Below are 19,781 nucleotides of genomic sequence, written 5' to 3' on the forward strand. Positions count from 1 at the left end.
CATGCCTCATGGTCGGACCCATGGAACTTGGTTAGGTCAACACACCACTGAGGTCTGTGGTGTGTGGTACACCAGCCAATCCGCTTCCCTAGCTGTGCTAACTTGGTTAAGTCGATCGATAGTGTCAAAAGGGATCTGTTCTAATCAGGTCCGAGTCAAGTTGGACAAGTCGCACAATGCTTTATAATAGACTTAAAACCTTGATTTACAGTTCCTAACTTTCATGCTATTAAATCAGATGGTTAGGATCTTCAGCTCAGTTCGATCTTTGCATCATGACCAGTCATTAATGACGAAGAACAAATGGAGATTTTACATTTCTGTCTCAAATGTTACTTAAAAGCTTTGGTAATGATGGAACAACAGCACTTCTTTCTTATTTCTCAAGCATTTCATTACATGAGCTGCACCCATACAAGCACATCTAACAGTAGATTTCCAGCCATACAATGAATGGCTAAACATAGCAAACTTTACATAATCACCATGGAAATATCCGTCATCATTCATGTCAATGATCTCAATCATATCACCATTTTGTTACTTTATGGCAATAACAGAAACTCAACAATTGCATGAAGCTCAAGTGCGGTGAGCAATGCAAGGTATATCCATTCTTTCTCAGGGCTGGTTCTTTTGTGGTAAAGGTGCTAAACTGACCCACTCCTATTTCCCTCCCTTGTTTTTTCTAACGTAGCTGACCTTCTTCATCTTCTTGAGAGACTCGAAAAGAGACAACTTCTCCTGGTTGTTAGATGCCTTTCTGAAAGGATCCGTAAGCCGTTGAAACTGTATCTTCCTTAGCACTCCCCTCAGTGGCAGTTGTATTCAATTTCATCTTCTCTTTCAACTTCTCATCGCTGTTAGATGCCTTTGCAAAAGGATTCGCCAGTGGCTGAAACTAGACCTGACTGCTCGCTTCTGTTGCATTTCTGATACCAGCTGTTTTTGTTGGTTTCAATCCCTACCATCTTAGCCTTCTCTTTTGATTTCTCTTGTTTTCAGAATTGAGGGGCAGGAATGGAATCGAAGGTCTCTGAATCTTCTGATGCTCTATGGTTTTTGGCTACGGTACGCAATGATTAGAAGCCGAACTTGGACATGTCAATGCCCCTGAAAATCTTTCCTGTAAGAAAATGCATCACATTATTACATAACAATGGCAGGAGTTGGCTTGCAAGCAAAATCGTAATTTTCCAAAAATGAAGAACAGAAACAAGATCGATGAGAATTAAAAACATAAAGCTCCACGATCAACAAATATTGTGGAGTAACATTAAAAATACTAGTAGATATAGCACATACAATGCATGTGGAGCAACGTATTCAGAAATGGTAACATCCGGCTGTATGACAGATACCATGCAGGCCATGCCGCTTTGTAATGGTCAAAGAATGTATCAGCCCCATATCAGTTCTTTAGAGGCCCTTTTTACAGGTCGGGTGTTACAGCCCCATATCACGTAATGGTCAAGAGAGAGTGCAGGGGTAATAAATAGAGGGAGTGGTGTGTAAGAAAAGTGGGAATTGGTGGAGGGGCAGTTTTAAAATAGTGATAGTTCAAACCGTCCAAGACCTCCAGGTTGGATCCACTTTAAGTAGCTCACCATAAACATCTATTTCTTGAATTTCGTGCCGTTAATTATTTTTATTTCAACTGTTCATTCAACATCCACCAAATAGAAATCAAATCAATGCAATCCTCTGTTTAAGAGATTCAAATGGGCCCATGATTTGTATGGTTTATTTTGAGTTCATTGTTAAGAAGCAAAGAATCTAGTACACAATGGAGGATAGATGAAAAAGATAATGAAATGATCAGATCTATTGAGTTCAAGGCTCGACTCGAATAGTCAATTTCTCAAGACAGATTTGCTGCCCTTTTTTTGGTATTTACAGCAAGTGCAAACGAAGGAAATTTGCAAATTGTCTTTAGGATACAATGAACTCTCAATCCGAATTTCAATACGAAAATTTGCACATTTAAGTGTTGAACAAATCTCTAGTTTTGACACCGATATGCCTTAAAAAAGGTTTTGAATAAACACAGCAAAAGATCAGATTTGAGAGAACTTTAGAATGGATGATAAATCTGAAAATGGAGAGAATGTAAAAAATTTCTAGATTATCGTATCCAGGATTTATAGCAATTAAATGGTCATGGAGTTCTTCCTGAAGAGATACCAATGTGTCTCTTCAAGATCCATTCGCAGCAAACAACATTCTTCCATGAAAGGACATGACCCTTTGTCCCATGGAAGTTATTTCTGTTCCTTTTAAACAGAAAAAGTCATCCAACAGTATATACTATTTCCATATGAGCGACATGTGGCATAAGTGCCACATGTACAATCATGTCACAGTTACTCTCAAGGAGATTTGAACCCTGGTTGCATGAGCAAAAACCCCTTCTCTTACCGACTGGTTATACACATTATTTATGGAAAATTTAAATAATTAATATATTTATTTACTTTCTAAAAATAACTTTTATTTTTGAAATTTATTTTTATTACAAAAACACAACATTCATTACATGCCACTTGCACAAATTGATTAATGCCATTGTATCAACTATCATACTTTGCCAGATTATCAAAGCTTTTCTCATTGTAAAGAGAAAGGAAGCATATTCTAACAGCCAAATAGCTTCTCCAAATTACCTGCATGCCCATCGTTTCAGTCTAAAACCCGTTTTATGTACTTAAGTAACACAAGCAGCCTCTCAGGAAACTAAATGCTGGAAAATTTGCTTCTGATTACTCCCATTATATATAGTAGATATGAGCAGTGTTTTCAGTGTCGGTATCGATGCATATGTCACATATTAGGCATTGCAAGGGAAATACCACTTGTATCGCGTAATCGACATTAATACATGCTTAGAACTCAAAAGATCATAAAAAACGATTACTACACATCATAAGTTCCTTTGTATAGGGTCCTAAACTCTGCCCTGTTTGACAAAAGTGATGCAAGTATATTCAAAATCAATTCATATAATATAAATCTTAAAAGACATGTATGAAAACACAATCAATACATTCAAAAGCCAAATTTGTCCTTCACTATATAGTGCATATATTGAAAATATATATATTTATAATTTTAACAATTGTTTTTTTTTTTTTTTTGAAGTAAATAAATAAGTGCTGCTGATGTTAGATCAGCACTCATAAGTACATAACATCTGGTCAATGTAAAAATGAACGTTTACAGCTGTAAGTGCTTATCATAACCCAAGTGTAAAACTAAATATCACAAGAAAACATAAAACTTGTGTGCTCAATCACATCTTACACAACAAGCAAAGCTAATAAGAGAATTTTCAGGTGCAAACTAGGGCTGATTGTTCAAATTATCCTCTGATTCACCCATGATCCCACAAAACAAAATCACAACTGAAATGGATAGTCGAGAAAGAAAACCAATCATAAATCCGGCAATTACAGAATTAAAAAACAAAAAAAAAAAAAAAAAAAACTTAGCCCGTTGTTTATTCTATCAAAGCCGTATATTTTTTACGAGTGGAAAACACTAAATAAGCCCTGAATAAGTATTGTAGTCTGCTACTGTAGCATTCTATGTAGCAGAGGCACAAAGGAGCAGCAGATTTACTAAATTTGTAGAGACAGAATTAGAGACGAGAAGATTTGCTCACCAATCAGTAAAACACAATTTGATAATCACAACCCTAGCCTTTCTCCATCTACCTCTTACTACAGGGCATTAAAAAGGTAATCAACCATGTTCCTTGACCCTAGAGCATCACTAGAGGCAGCTGCTTGGGAACTAGATTGCATTTAAGCACTGCTAGGCTGGGGTGCCTACACGTATGTAGATCCAGGAAAGGTGTCCAACCTGTAATCTGTAAATCAGCCTTCAAAGACTCTCACCGGATTTTTCCGCAATCTAATTACAAGTTAAATGGGTGAAATCAGAATTCCCCCATTTTTTCGAATTTAAAAATCAAAGGTGAAAATTCATAATCGAACATGCAAAACATACAAAATCATGGATTACTAACTTCATTATACAAACTCCAACCAATTTAAATTAGAAAAAACTTATTGATTGAGTTTCTGGGACCACACGCTCTCCAATTTTGATTTATGCATCCAAATCTCCTTTTCTCTCCAAACAAATGAAAAGGATTTGTCAAAATCTCCTTAACAACATAATCCTAGCAAAAAAGTTTAGAAAAAAATCATTTTTTGTGGATTTTTGGTGAAGTTTCCAAAATTTTTCACAGTAAGACCGACACAAGTGAGATATCGCTGATACGTGTGATATATATTGATGATATCAAGAAACTTATAACAAAGAATTTTAGAAACTTATAACACCGAATTTTAGAATATCGAGATATCATTGGTACATTGACCAATACGTTCCCCAACTACAACCCAATTTTGTATTGGCACTGCGTGACATCGATATTATCAACCAATATATAACCCATACTGGGAATGTTGCAGCCACTTGATATGAGAACATCAAATAGCCAGCCATGTAAAGGCTACTCATAGAGTACGATTTCATTCTCCTCTCGCTACACATGCAAATGTGACACACGTGGAAGGTCTGAGCCATTCATTAGGTGATCCCACTGTGGCCAATAAGTCAGGCCAGTCTGGTCATTAGGTGTGCTACACCTACACATAAGTTGACTATGGACTGTTGATCCATCCTATCTAACCATCCATTTCTTTCATACACGTGTGACCCATCTGATGACTACTGGCTTGATTTTGCCTTAGCACATACACAATGAGCCCAACTGACACGTGCAATGCATGTGGAGAGGAAATTGTTAAGTTGTGGGAGAGATGACAAGAAAGCTGTAATAAGTATCTTTATGGTGGGAAGGGACAATGGCTTACCCGGTAGGGTTTTTTTTTTTTTTGGGGAAAGATGGCTTACCCCGTAGTTTTTTTTTTTTTTTTTTGGTAATAATTGCATGGTTTAACTATTCTAACTACGATAACTTATTTTGCCCCTACCAATTATTGTTATATGTAGACGGTACAGATGCAATGTAGCTAGACACATAATGGTTAGTCAAGGGAATAGGATAACAAATCCTACTCTCCCCACACATGCCAATGTGAAAAGTGTGCAAGATCTGAGCCATTTATCAGGTGAGCCCAGTATGTACTAGGCTGGTCTGGTCAGCATGGGGAACACCCATTTGTCAAACATGGTTGGGTCCATCCTGATTAGCCATCCTTTTATTTGGGTGACCACCTGACGACAGAACCCACCAGATGAATGGCATGGACATCAGACATTCCAGTACTGGAACATATGCAGTGTGGAATCCAAATCCTACTCCAGGGGGTAGACATCACATTCCTTCCATATAATGGAGATGAAATAATAATGAGCAGCTAGAATCAGTCATGGTTTACTCCATAACGAACTGATGAACAAGTAAAGGCCATGCCAACCTCTAGTATTCCATTTAACCACTCAGCTGAAATCGGAAGCTTCAGGGCAGTAACAAGCTTGATCGCACCCCTTGGCTACTTGTGACAGTAGTCTGGCAAGTTCCATAGCCCTTTATCACCTGAAATAACAACTCATCCAGTCAAGAACAGCTTTCATATCATGAGCCCAGAAAGATCGTTCATTTTCCATAGTGAAATCTTTAATCTTTAATCTTTAAATTCTTACCATTGCAGCAGCTGGGATAAGCCTTAAGATGTATCTGTCAAGCGCTGCTTCCATGTTGAAAGCCTCATCATCTAGTACTGTGGTGTCTACTTCTGTCTTCAATCTTTCTCTGAGTCTGCGAGGTGGTTTGAATACCCAACAGATTAATAACTTAGCTAGAGCTTTGCTACATGCACACATGCATCTCTCAATGTTAAACAAGCACCACACATGACACATGTATATAACTCCAAGCCACTCATCAGGTAGACCCTGCAGTGAATGCACCCAAGTGAACAGCACATGCACATTGAATGTAGACCATCTGTTATCCATTCTGTAACTGACTGTAATTTGTTCACGTGGCCCACCTGATGAGTTGACCAGACTATCATTAAGACAAGGCATGCCATCCTAACGAATGGCTTGAATCTCATGCAGTTGTGACACGTCAGCATGTGCGCTGATTTCTTTGGAGTCTGCAGATGCACATCAACTGCTAGCATTACACATCTAGTAAAGAAGCAGACAATGAACCTGTGAGAGATGTAGGTAGTTCATTATAAACTCATTTTCGGGAGTGTCAGCTCCTAAATCAGAAGATGCAAGGGGAAATGAAAAGCTAACTAGCATAAAAACTGGCTTTGGGATCACCTGCAAAAATAAATAAATCAATAATAAATTATTTCCATGGTTTTAATGGATGATAAATGAAGTGGAATCAAAGGGGAGAGAGAGTCATACTACCAGTGGGTATGAATCAGGGGATTTACATACAATCCAATAGTTCTCTTCTTCTGACTTCCAAAAATGCAGCACTTCCCGCGTACAAAGGAGTTAGACAAATCATGAACATGTATGGTTATTCTAACTGCTTGTTGCAGCACAAGTTTGCCCAAATCCAAACAACACCATAGACTGTAATAAATCACAATGGGAATAGCATCTTGAAAGCCCATTTCATATAAGTGGGACCAATATTTCATCGATCTAGACCATCGATGTTATTCAATGCAGAGTGGATCAGGGATCAGCCAAAAATATCTTACAGATTATGAGATTCCAACCATCATATATTTTCTCTTAATATGGCCCCTTATTCTTTTATTTATTAACCATAAGGTTAAAAAGTCGAAAGGTCATTTCTTCTGAGGAACCCCCATAAATATTGCTGAAAGGTTAGGATTACCACAAATTGTAATAGATAAAGCACAGGAACTATTTGGAACTGCAAGTGCAATACTACAATTCCAAACATTAACTTATGATTTTGATGACAACAAGCACAATAACATCTCTGTTTAAAAGCCTCTGAAATTCATTCGTCCCCAATATGGGACTAAAAGTGTTTTATGAAATGATGGCAGATTCAGATTTGAAGGTACTAGCCCTTTATTTAGATGATGCTATTCCGTACCATTTATTTTGGAAATCACTACTCGCTCATCAAGTACAGATTGTTGGGTACAGAGGGAGATATTGGTTCATGGGTCCATGGATAAGCTCAGTAAGCATTTCATTACCTAAGAGAATCAGGAGAGCTGGTTATCACCTAATAATTTTGTTGCCCGTTATATTTTCATTTGTTTATGACCATTTACTTGAACTCCTGAGTTGGAGCCCATAACCTTATGGGTCATAAGAACCTGCTTGGATCCATTAAATAGATGGAATGCCCTTGGTTACATCCCCTACCCCCTGCATCTTTTTTTGTGGATGTGTAGAAACGGCACATTATTTGAGTTTCCTGCTTGCATGACTGTAGTAACATTCAAATTCAAGATGCAGTTGGGCAAATTTCTGGGTTTTTCAAATGATGGGGATTCCTTGGAGCATATCCTCCTCAATTCTACAAAGGACGAATTAGGGCCGATGAGGAACACTAGAAAGAAAGATAAAAGGCCGGCGATGAGGCAAAAATTGGGAATTGGACAATGCAAGCATAGGCCTCAGGTTGTGCAATCAGGATGGTATCTAATGATTAAAATGATATCCTAGAATGCGAGGGGCATGGGGAAAGCACCAACGATTTTGTACCTGTGTCATTTGGTGAGAAATCATTAGGCATTTATTCTTATGCTTCAAGAGCCTATGGTTAACTTCTCTAAGGGCCTGTTTGGGAGCATGGATTTAGAACCCCCTGGATTCGGAACCCCCTGGATTAGAAACCCCCTGGATTTGCAATCCTCCCAGTGTGTTTGGCACCCTGGAGTCTTAATCAACTTTAATCCAAAAGTACCTATCCATGGTATATTTACAGGGGTTTGAATTTAATTACTAAATCAACTTTAATATCTCTAATTAGTGAGATATGTAATTTTTGACACAATGGTTGTGATAAGCCCGCTGAAATATATGCTTTGCCCGAAAATGATGAAATTCCAAGTCTCGGATGGGCCACAAGCACAAGATCATGTCTGAGTGACTAACCAACGATTTTTTATCGTTGAGTTACATGGACAATGTTTGGACGGTGCTGATTTACATGGACAATGTTTGGACGGTGCTGATCATCATTAGTGGGCCATGTGCCCAATAGAATGATAGTGTATAGTGACACACGTTACACCTGCAACTATTGAAATGATTTTAGGTGTAATCCAAGCTCTCACCGTGGATTACAAACCCCCTCAAAGAGGGGATTGGAAACCCCCTGGATTTGAAACCCCCAGTTACGCTACAATGCCAAACAACTAGGGGATTTGAAACCCCCTCCAATCCCCTCCAATCCACAGTGCCAAACGACCCCTAAGTTACCTCAAGTAGCAAAGGAATTGGGATTTGAGTATTGAGTAAATGAAACTGCATCTCAGGTGACATAGAAGCCTCTGACTAAAGTTTCACGATCAAGTCACAAGCGAAAGGCAATGATAGTGGTAACTAAATCATGACTGTGATTTCGATAGACATAGGTGTCTGGATGTGTACCATCGAATTTTGTCCTATGATCAGAACATACAACATGAGTTGTTTGAATGGACGGAAACCATCGCTCACAAATAACAAAGGATTCCAGGATTTGGCTGCCTACCGGCATGTTTGGCTACGAAGAAAATCATGGTTGACATGGGTTTTCTGTAAAATTTGAATACTAAGGCTTCCAACTCAAGCTTGGGATTAGAGCTTTCACAGACAAAGGAATCCACCTAAAAGGGATCTCTCCTCCAAATCCCTGCTAAATGCTATACTACAAAAAAAAAAAATGCAACCCAACAGTACGTGGCTCTAGTTTCGAAAGAGAGCATGTTCACATAGAACCCACTTTAAGAGAGCATGTTCATATTTTAGAACCAAACTTAGTATATGGTTTGCATCTTGTGCACATGAGTCTAGGACATTCGCACATGTTCCATCGCTCATGTCTTCAAGTACATTTTTCCACCCATAAGAAAGCAATTGAAACTAGAATTTTGGTCGAATGAGCTTCTGAATATCTTCTATGTTCCATATGCTTTATATTCAAACTATGTGCACGTGTATATACGATTGTACAGACTTGTTTCTTATCAGGAGTTTTGGGGTCTGAAAACTTATCAAAGTTTAGATCTTTCAAGTGGGGGGGGTGGGGGGGGGGGGGAAGGGGGCGCAGAGGATTTCATTGAAAAAAGAAAACTGCTTTGTAAGAAAGTGGGTTCCTAATCTCGAACAAGTGATTCTTCAATCCAATGAAGATTAGAAGTATGATTCTCGTCTTTTATTCTTCCTAAGAAATTTATTACATTTTTACAGTGTGATTAACAAGAGATTTAAAATAAAAGGTGAGTGGTTGTGATTTGAAGAATTCGCAATTTGTGGTCTGTCGAAGATTGTCAATCAAGCATAAGTATTGCAATTTTTTCTCCTTCTTCCTCCTCTTTTTAAAAAAAAAAAATATTTTTTTTTTGTTTGTTTGCAAGAGGGAATGTCTATTGCCCTCTAATCGATGTGTTAGCAAGCAGAGGGGAGATTGCACAATCCCATGTTCTTGGTGGTTGCAACCAGTGTTCGAAATATCGGTATCGCACAATGTATCGCACCCTTGAGATACAGATACATATCGGTTATCGCATGGGATATATCGTTTGTATCGCATAGTTTATCGTACTTTTTGGGAAACATGGGGAAACATTGAGAAAATTGTTGAATTTTTTAATGAAACTTTGGGGATTGTTAAAAAACCCCTTAATACACACTTTTAAATCATAACATCTCAAAAAAAATATACACATAATAAGTTTCCTTTGTATAGGGTCCTAAGTTATGCGATGTTTAACTGAACTAATGCAACTATATTTAAATTAGATGCATGATATTTATAAATATATCGTAGTCATGTATTAAAACACAACCAATTTATTGAAAAGACAAAGAATAACTTAAGAAGTAAATTTTGAGAAATATACTTATGATTGATGGGGACATGAAGTGACATCACCAAGTTCTGAAGGGCCCACCATGATGTATGTGTTGTATCCACACCGTCCATCCATTTGAAGATATCATTTTAGGCCATGAGAAAAAGAATGAGTCAGATCCAAAGCTCGAGTGGACCCCACCACAGAAAATAGTGGAGAGAGTGACACCCACCATTAAAAATTTCTAGGGGCCACAAAAGTCTTTGATCAAGCTGAAAGTTGTTTTTTCCCTTTTTTTCATGTGTCTTAACTTATAAATAGGTTGGATCTCAGATAAACATCACAGTGGACCCATGATCAGGGTTTCAACGCTGGGTGTCCCTCTCTCCACTGTTTTCTATGGTGGGATCCACTCCAAATTTGGATCTGACCCATTCTTTATCTCATGCCGTAAAATGATTTGGCCAAAGGGATGGACGGTGTAGATGCAATACATACATCATGGTGGGCCCCACAGAACTTGGTGACGTTACTTTAGTAGCCGGTCAGGCTACGCGTGAGAATCCAAGGACGCGGATTTCCTGCGCAAGCCATTTGCAGGAAGTTCTGGTGCTGAAAACGTAGGTGGGGCCCAACGTGATGTTTGTAAGTAATCCACTTTGTTCATCCATTTTTTGAGATCATTTTAGAACAAAGAGCCAAAAATAAACAGGATACAATTTTCAAATGGGCTGAAAATGTAAGGATTGAAAATCCACAGTAGAAATATTCGTGTGCCCATAAAAGTTTTGAATCAGGTTAATATTTGTGATTTCAGTTCATCTCAGCTCCGTGGGCCCCACCATAATGTATTTGTTTCATCCATTCCGTTCATCCATTTTTACGGATCATTTTAGTGCTTGATACAAAAAATTATAGGGATACGATCTCATGTGGACCACACCACTGGAAAACAATAATGATTGGATATCCACCATTAAAATCCTCCTAAGGCCCACTGTACTGTTTATTTGACATCCAATCTGTTGATTGGGTCATAAAGACCCAAATGAAGGGAAAAAATAAATATCTGCTTGGATGACAAACAAACATCACTGTGGGCCTTAAAAATGTTTCAATGGTAGAAATTAACAGTTCCACTATTTCCTGTGGTATGGTCCACTTGAGTTGCGGGTATGGTTCAATTTTGGGCTGAACACCTAAAATGATCAGTAAAAACGGATGGACGGCATGGATAAACTACATGCAATCACGGTGGCCCAACAGAGTTTACTCGGTACGAGCGTACCACGTCGCCCGTCATTGACGGAAACGGATTGGCTACTCCACCAGCCAATGGCTGATGGTCAGTGCTCTGTGGGCCCACCATGATGTATGTGTTTCATCCATTCCGTCCATATATTTTTATATATCATTTTAGGATATTAAAGAAAAAAATAGATATATTCCAATATCAACTGGGCCACATTACAGGTAACAGTCTGAAATGAACGTTGACCATTAAAAACTTTTTGGGGTCCATAAAAGTATTGGATCTAGCTGATATTTCCTTTTTCCCTTCATCTGGGTCTTTATGACCTAATCAACAGATTTGATGTCAAATAAACAGTACAGTGGGCCTTAGGAACATTTAAATAATGGATGTCCAATCACTATTGTTTTCCTTTGGTGTGGTCCACCTGAGATTTATATCTCTCTATTTTTTTGGATAAAGCCATAAAATAATATTTAAAAATTTATGAACAGAATGGATGAAATACATACATTATTGTGGGGCCCACAGAGCACCGACCATCATCCGCCGGCTGGTGTCAGGGGAGTATCCAATCTGTTTCCGTAATTGACAGCCCCAATGCCACGTGACCAACTTACGTGGGTCCCACTAAGATGTATTTTTTGCATCCACACCGTCTATACATTTGAAGAGATCATTTTATTGCATGAGCCAAAAAATGGGTCAGATCCAGAGCTCGAGTGGACCCCACCATAGAAAACAGTAGAAAGAGTGACGCCTTTAAGGTAGGCCCTTAAAATTCTTAAATTTATATATCAACCACTTAAATTAGAAAGTAAACCGGATGGACGGTGTGGATAGACTACATACATTAAAGGTTGGCCCAACTGAGTTTACTGTGTACGATAAGAGCGTACTCCGTAACCCACCGCACGATCGAAACCCCTTTTCACCCCATTTCCGCGCCCTTCTTCTTCGTTTTCCCTCTCCTTCACGCACGCAAAGATTCCGACGATCGCGGCGGGGACGATTCTCGTTCCGGAGGAAGGGGTTCCTCAATCTGGCCCGATTTCTCGCCGGAATCTCCGAGAAATCTCCACAGATATATCGTAATGGACCGCCTCCGATCACCAATCTTCGCTGGTACTCTCCGATTTCTCTCTCTCTCTTTTTTTTAAAATCTAATTCAAATTTTTTTTTTTTATTCTCCACCTATGCGCATGGCGATATCGCACGATATATCGTGCGATATCTGAATTTTTGCATTTTTGGTATCTTCCGGGCGTTATCGTCCGGGTATCGTCTCGTTGGGGCCCGATAACGATAATATCGGCCGATATATCGGCCGATAGTATCGATATTTCGAACACTGGTTGCAACTATTGGAAACCAACCTCTAAATAGCAATCATGGGGTCAAGCAACACAATGAGACTGTGCTGGCCCAACCTGGGTTGAATGACAAGGCTGGTCTCCTGAGCTCTGGTTGCATGACCAGAGCTAGTCACTCGGGTTCTGTCCGTGTGACCAAAGTTTTCTCCATGGCCCTAGTTGTGAGACCAAGGCTAGTGGCTTAGATTTAGTTGTGTGGCAGGGCCAGTTGCTTGCCAGATTTTGAGCCATTTTAGTGGTCAATGTATGGTGACATTTGGATGACCTTTTCTTCGTTCCTTGGGCTATGTATGATATCCAAGAGTAGATGGAGACTTCTATCCATGGATCTAAGATCACAGATATGATTTGATTGTCTGAAACTTGTGTCTGCTCACCTGTGGCTTGATCTACTACTCATGAGACTAGCTAACCATAAAAATCTTCATGAAGCTTTTGCTCTTGTAGTGATATGGTCAAGATACATGTCAACCATTCAATTAACCATTAAAGGGGAAAAAAACTTGGGGTGGTCTTTTACATAATGTACAAATGTATGAATGTGTTCATGTTACGTGGCTTATATATATATATATATATATATATATATATATATATATATATATATATATATATATATATATATATATATATATATATATATATATATATATAGAATGCTATTTATTGGAACTTTACAAAAAAACAAAACCAGAGGGAAATAGTAAGGATGAAAATTGGGAATTGGACAATGCAAGTGTAGGCTGGTGATATGACGTTTGGTGAGAAATAGTAAGGCTTGTATTCTTATGCTTCAAGAGCCTATGGTTAATATCTCTAAGTTACCTTAAGTAGCAAAGGAATCGGGATCTGATAGAAGCCTCCGAGCAAAGTTCCACGATCAAGGCGCAAGAGTAGAAATGCAAAGCTGGGCGACTGGATCACGGGTCCATGGCTAGTTTGTAGTGATTTTAATGTCAATTGGATGTTGAAGAGAGGGTTGGGGCAACACACTGGAAGTTAGAGCTATGGCGGAATTCAAACAAGTTTATAGATGATGTTGGCATATAATAGATGCGGGTTTTGAAGGCTCGAGGTTTACTTGGTGTAATAACAGACAAGGTCATAGGAGAGCATGAGTAAGACTTGATAGGGTACTAGTTAATATGGAGTGAGTGGGTAAGGGAATCTCTACGTTCAAAGTCTCTCACCTCTCTCATCTCTTATCTGATCACTCTCCTATTCTGGTGCCTGTCCTCGAAGCCATTTAGATTTTAGATACTGTGGACAAACCACGTCAGATTTAAAGAGGTGGTGAAGGAAATATGGGAGACGGTGTTTTTTACATCACTAATCGTCAAAGTCTTTCAGAACATGAAGAAGTTGGAATCTAAGCTGAGGGAATGGAACAGTGAGTTTGGGGACATTTTCCATGGAGTCGCAAATGATGCAGTTTTGAAGGGTGAATATGATCTCACATTGTCCAAATCAAAGGAACGAGGAACGGCCCTCGAGGATGCAAAATCCAAGCTGGTTATGGCTCTCCTTCAGGAGGAAATCTTCTGAAAGCAAAAGTCTAGAAACCAGTGGCTGCCGGAAGGAGAATGCAACAATAGATTCTTTCACGACTCTGTCATGGAGAAGATTCTTTCACGACTCCATCATAGAGACGCAACATTGATTATTTGTAAATGGGATAAAGATAGAATTGAGAGTTTTTTTGGAATCTCAGTCAGAGATAGAGACAAAAGTAGCCAGGTTCTACAGCTCCCTTTATACATCAGAAGGTATTGGTCCAGCATATGATATCCTTAGCAGCATCCCTAGCTTAGTTCCAGACCAATATAATGAAGACTTTTTGCACACTCTGGATATGGAATAAGTGAAGGCAGCAACATTTTCTATTCCTCAAGATAGTGTGTCAAGACTAGATGGCTACTCGAGCAGTTTTTTCACATTCTTCTAGGAAATTGTGGGGGAAGATATTCTTAATTTAGTATGCGAGTTCATGGAAAGGGAGAGGGAATCTGCGAGCCTTTGGTAGCTCTCTCTTCTGCATGATTCTTGAGATCACGAAGTCAAAAAAAAAAAAAGTTGTCACACCTTCGGCCAATAAACCTCTGCAATTGCATTTACGAGATTTTCTTGAAGCTCTTGACCTCTTAGTCAATTATAAGATTTTGGGTTTCTTCAAACCATCCAAAGGTCTCTGCCAAGAACAACTCCTCGAGTAAGCGAGCGACTCACTTCAACTTGATTTCAAGTCGAGTTAGTGAGTTTTAGAGTCTGATATGCAACTAACTCAAACCATGAGCATAGGTTCAATATTTCAATAAATTGAACAAAATATTATTTTATGAAAACATAAACAAACCATGAGCATAGGTTCTCTAAATACTCTCAACTATGTTGTAAATCCCTTCTAATGCCCTATTAAATCTCAAAGTTCCAACTCCCAAAAGACTAATTGTGTGGGAAAGTGGTTCACTTTTGCTCGCATTGTATATACTAGAGATGAATAATGTTCTGCCACAATGAATATTCCACTTTGAGTTAAAAATGGTAAGCTATTGCAATCTTAAGAATCGTTTCAGTTAGATTTCACCAAAAATCCTTACGGGAACAACACCCATCTCTAAAATGGTGGAACCGACTCCGGTCTCTAACTACAATCTCTCTATTCCAAATCTTAGCAATTATTGATTGCAGTGTGGCAATCTCTGCACACTCGCAGATTCTAAAGTACATGAATAGGCAGATTGGCCCCTAATCTCATGATCCCAAAAGCAATAGCCATCTTTTCGCTGTGATTAAACCAAGCATCTTCCTTTTCCTCCTCATCAATATCCAGTGAGATTTCCGACATGCCTGGCTCATGTCCTACTAACTTCAGTTGCTTTGCCATTTCACCAACCATCAATTGGATTTCCTCAAATTGAGAATGCGATCTATTGCCTGCAGTGAATTCATGTATTTGCCCATCCACCACAATAGAACTACACACAACTATCTTTTTTATCCCCTTCTCTTCCATCATGCCCCTGATCTGGGCGGCATTGGCCCATCTTCCCGTACTCGCATATACATTGTATAGGAGTACATATACAGCATCCTTATCAGGCTCTAGAACAAGAAGATGCTTTGCTGCATTTTCAGCAAAAGTGACATTGTTATAAACTCTGCTAGCGCCTAACAACGACCCCCATAAAACGGCATTTGGTTCCATCAGCATGTTTTGAACGAGCTCATCTGCTTCCTCTAGGTAACTGGCACGGCCGAGAAGATCAACCATGCATCCATAGTGTTCAACCTCAGGCTCTATGTTGTACAAAGATGTCATCTCACTGAAATGCTGCCGACCTTCTTGAACAAGGCCCGAATGGCTGCAGCCATTTAGAACACCAATATATGTCACTCTGTTAGGCTGAATCCCTTCCTTTTGCATCAACGAAAAGTGGGTGAGAGCGGATTTCCCATCGCCATGCATTGTCAGGCCTGAAATCATCGCGGTCCAAGCTAACACATCCTTCTCATGTATTCTATTAAAGACCAATATGGCTTGATCTATCCTCCCACACTTTGCATACATGTCTACAAGTGCCGTCCCAAGGAAAACATCTGATTCAATTGGACTTTCCTCAATTAGAGTATGCAAACACTTCCCCTGATCGAGCACGCCCAAGTTTGCACAAGCAGTGAGTAGACCCACCATCATGAACTAATCGGGCTTCAAATCCGAAGCCCGCAACTCTGCGAACAATAATAAGGCCTCCATGAAGCTACTGCTTTGGATGTAGCCTATGATCATCGAATTGAATGTGATAAGATCATGCTGGCCCATTTGATCAAAAAGCAGACGAGGATTTTCAAAATCACCTAATTTACAGTAACCATCGATCATGGCATTCCAAGCAGCTACAATCTTCCAAACCATTCTATCGAAACCTGGCGTGCAGCATTTACATCTCCACACTTTGTGCACATATCAATCAAAGCAACACCCAAATTTTGAGTAATGTTGATCCTCTCTCTATCAACAAACTGATGAACCCATTTGCCCAAATCCAAATCCGCTAATTGCGTGCAAGCGGAGAGCACTGAAACCATCGCAACAGCATCCGGTTTAACACCATCCACCACCATCCTTTTAAAAAACCCAACAGCTTCTTTTGCGAGATCATTCTGAGCATAACCAGCAATCATGCTAGTTTGACTTGTGTGGCCTAAAGTATTCATAGTTTCATGCTAGAATCTTGATATACTTGATGGTTTGGCGTGATTTCTGAATTTTGATTATTTAATTTAATTTGCTGATTGATATCACTTAATCATTTAGCCACATGCATGCGTCCTGCTTCACTTTCGCTTTTGGCCTAGACTATGTCTGTAGAAGGGGAATGAGCGCGTGAGACTATACAATTCTTTTTCATTATTCAATTTTTATTCGGTAATTATATAGAGATATTTCAGTTTGGCGATCTGTTTATTTTTATCATGCAATGGGGAACTGTGTTTCGGAGTTCAATCTCGATCTAGTTTATCCACCTCTATGTGTTTGGGTTTGGGCTTTGGTATGGTCATTGTTGATTTTTGCTGAGATTCTAATATACCATTTTACTGTCTACCATCCCATTTGCATTTGGTAGCAGAGCATTGACTTCTACAAAGCGCAAACACTGGATAGTAGCTGTATTTAAATTATTTGCAATCTACTCTGGATTATTTGGTTCTGTAATACTTTCTTGTTATTTGGAGTATCAGTTGATGTGATTAGTTTGGTTCATATGTTATTTGGTTCTGAAATACTTTCCAGTTATTTGGACTATCAGTTGATCTGATTGGTTTGGTTCCTATGTCGATTTTTGCAGGAAAGCTTGAAGTGCGGGTTGTTGGGTACAGAGGGAAATATTGGAATGAATGTGCTGGTCTTTTATTTCTTTCTTTCTTTTTATTTTCTTTTATGGGTTGAATGAAGAATGAATCTAGATTGATTATGTAATTGGATTAAATGTGGAATGAATGCGCTGGTCTTTTATTTCTTTCGTTCTTTTTTTCTTTTCTTTTATGGGTTTAATGAAGGATGAATCTAGATTGATTATGAAATTGGATTAAATGTGGAAAGATTATTTTCAACATGTGGGTCAAATGTGGGATGGATGTTGTAGACTTGGTAAGTTGTTGTTGCATCTTCTTGGTCACAGCTTTTAGTGTCTGTGCAGTGGGTTTGGTTACCATCACAGGAAGAGGTTGCTTGTTGGATGTGTTTGCAGGTGCAGATGCAATGAATTCTTTTCCAGGTGCAGGTGCAGGTGCAGATGGAGGGCAATGTTGGATGTTTATGGGTGCATGGCAAGAGAGGATGAAGGGCAAAGTGTTCTCATTCAACTGATACCCCTAGAGATATAAAGTTTGTAAGGGAGACAATTCTCCAAGAGTTGCAGGGATATTCCCATTCAACTGATTCCCACTAAGATGTAAAGATCACAAGGAAGACAATCCAATGCTGAGCTCCTTTGTATGTTTTAGATCTAAGCCATTCATCTCTCTAGCCATAGTATTGTGGGCTGGTTGCGGAAGCGGTTAGTGTGTTGGTGTCCATTTGCCTATTGATATGTGAATCGGTGGTGGATCCTGTTGTCAAATTTTTTTCCTTTTTTTCTTTTTTCTTTTTTAATTAGGTGTTGTTTCTGCCATCCATACAATGCTCCTGGACCGATGAAGACGAAGATTGTTGCCTCTGTTAAAGTTGCTCAGCTAGTCAGGTTCAGCCTTTTGCTGGTTCTGTCTAGAAATATCCGGCCTGCGATTCGTCCTAGTGAAGATGTGCTCTATCATGGCTAGCATTGGTTGCCAAGTTCAGGGGTGAGAGGTACAACTTGAGGTTGTCTCCCAATGACTTAGAACACTGCATTTTCATCAAACTCTTTGGTCTAGGATGTGAAAATGTCTCCTGAAGGGGCGCCTTCTATGTTATCTGAATTAATCCAGATGTTGAGCTGACAAAGTTAGTCCCTGGCGCTCTTGTGCAACAGTGCAAGTGCCTTTGTGTGCTTCTGTAGATTTTGAATGTAAGATTTTATCACAAATAAGTAATCCTTGGTGGCTGTTTGGGATCTGAAGGTGGGATGGGTTTTGAGGTGCATGAGATGTAATGGGCGGTTAATTTTGTTGTGTTAGTTGTTGTTGGTCTCTTGTGCCGATGTTGTAACTCAATGGTCATATTTGATAGGTGAGGCCAGAATTTTTTTATTGATGCCCGCCCAAATGAATGTGTATATTTTCCGATTAATAAAATTTCAGGTGGTGTGATGTGCTCTCACCTTTCGCCAAGAAAAAAAAGGCTCAAGTATCCCATCAAACATATTTCGAAGGTTTTCAAAATAAGTACATTTTTAATTTGTTCAATTGTCTCATTTATTGGAGATTACTGTTCTGTAATAAATTCAATGCTATGATCTTTGCGTCCATTCTACAACGCAATGGATCAAAGCTTCTTGTGATTGGAATGAGTTAATCTCTAATAGGCAAACCCGATCGCGGTAACTGTGGGTGATGTGCAATCATGGTCTTACCAGGCCCACTTTCCATTTTGCAAGTCTTATTTATCAATAACCACCATGAAACGAATTCATGTTTGGTCAACTGACATCCATAAATGGATTGACATTTGGGGTGCAACCAAACAGACCTAGTAACTCTAGCATTGGACACACTTGTGTTTTGCCTTCTTCAAGCAGCTTTTGTCGTACAGAATGTCTATCCTAAAGATTGCTTACACTTCTCAAGACCAGCCCATTATAAAGCTATTTTGGATTCATAAAGCAACCACTCCATCTTTGATTGCCTCCAAGTTTATAATAATATCCCAATTTAAGGTCGAAGATCTAGTTTGCAGCAGCAGCTAATAAACAATCAGATTTGCATAATCCGATGTTGGTGTTCCATAACAACAGTTGCATATCAACAGCTCCAACACTAGCAGTTGCATATCAATGGCTTCGCTAGCAAGTATGATCTTTGATACTTTGTTCAGCAATCTTTAGAAGACTTAAAACATGTGTGAATAAAAATCGGAAACCACATCCAACCATGGTGTGCCGTAAAGGCCATTGCAGGGCCGTAAAGGCTGTTACATAAAGGTAACGGTGGCAACCGTTACGCGTTACGGGGTCGTAACGGCTGTAACAG

The 19,781-nt window shown here is 39.1% G+C and overlaps 1 protein-coding gene across 13 annotated transcripts in view; it reads right to left on the reverse strand.

The window, feature by feature from the left end:
* Nucleotides 1-354: 354 nt before the first annotated feature.
* Nucleotides 355-19,781, reverse strand: part of LOC131258036 (uncharacterized) — a 78,917-nt gene continuing 59,490 nt past the window's right edge. For 3 of the 13 annotated variants that reach the window (XR_009177786.1, XR_009177782.1, XR_009177781.1), the window contains one exon: nucleotides 373-1,126. Coding sequence is in view for 1 of the 13 variants with exons in the window: in XM_058259070.1 (XP_058115053.1) it covers nucleotides 5,492-5,569; nucleotides 5,677-5,791 (193 nt within the window). In the remaining 12 variants the exon portion in view is untranslated. Of the gene's footprint in view, nucleotides 1,127-5,450; nucleotides 5,570-5,676; nucleotides 5,792-6,026; nucleotides 6,474-19,781 lie in introns of all 13 variants that reach the window. The other 10 variants (XR_009177791.1, XR_009177785.1, XR_009177788.1 and 7 more) reach the window with 9 other exon arrangements.

This window comes from Magnolia sinica, chromosome 10, assembly GCF_029962835.1.
Source record: "Magnolia sinica isolate HGM2019 chromosome 10, MsV1, whole genome shotgun sequence".
NCBI classification, from domain to species: domain Eukaryota; kingdom Viridiplantae; phylum Streptophyta; class Magnoliopsida; order Magnoliales; family Magnoliaceae; genus Magnolia; species Magnolia sinica.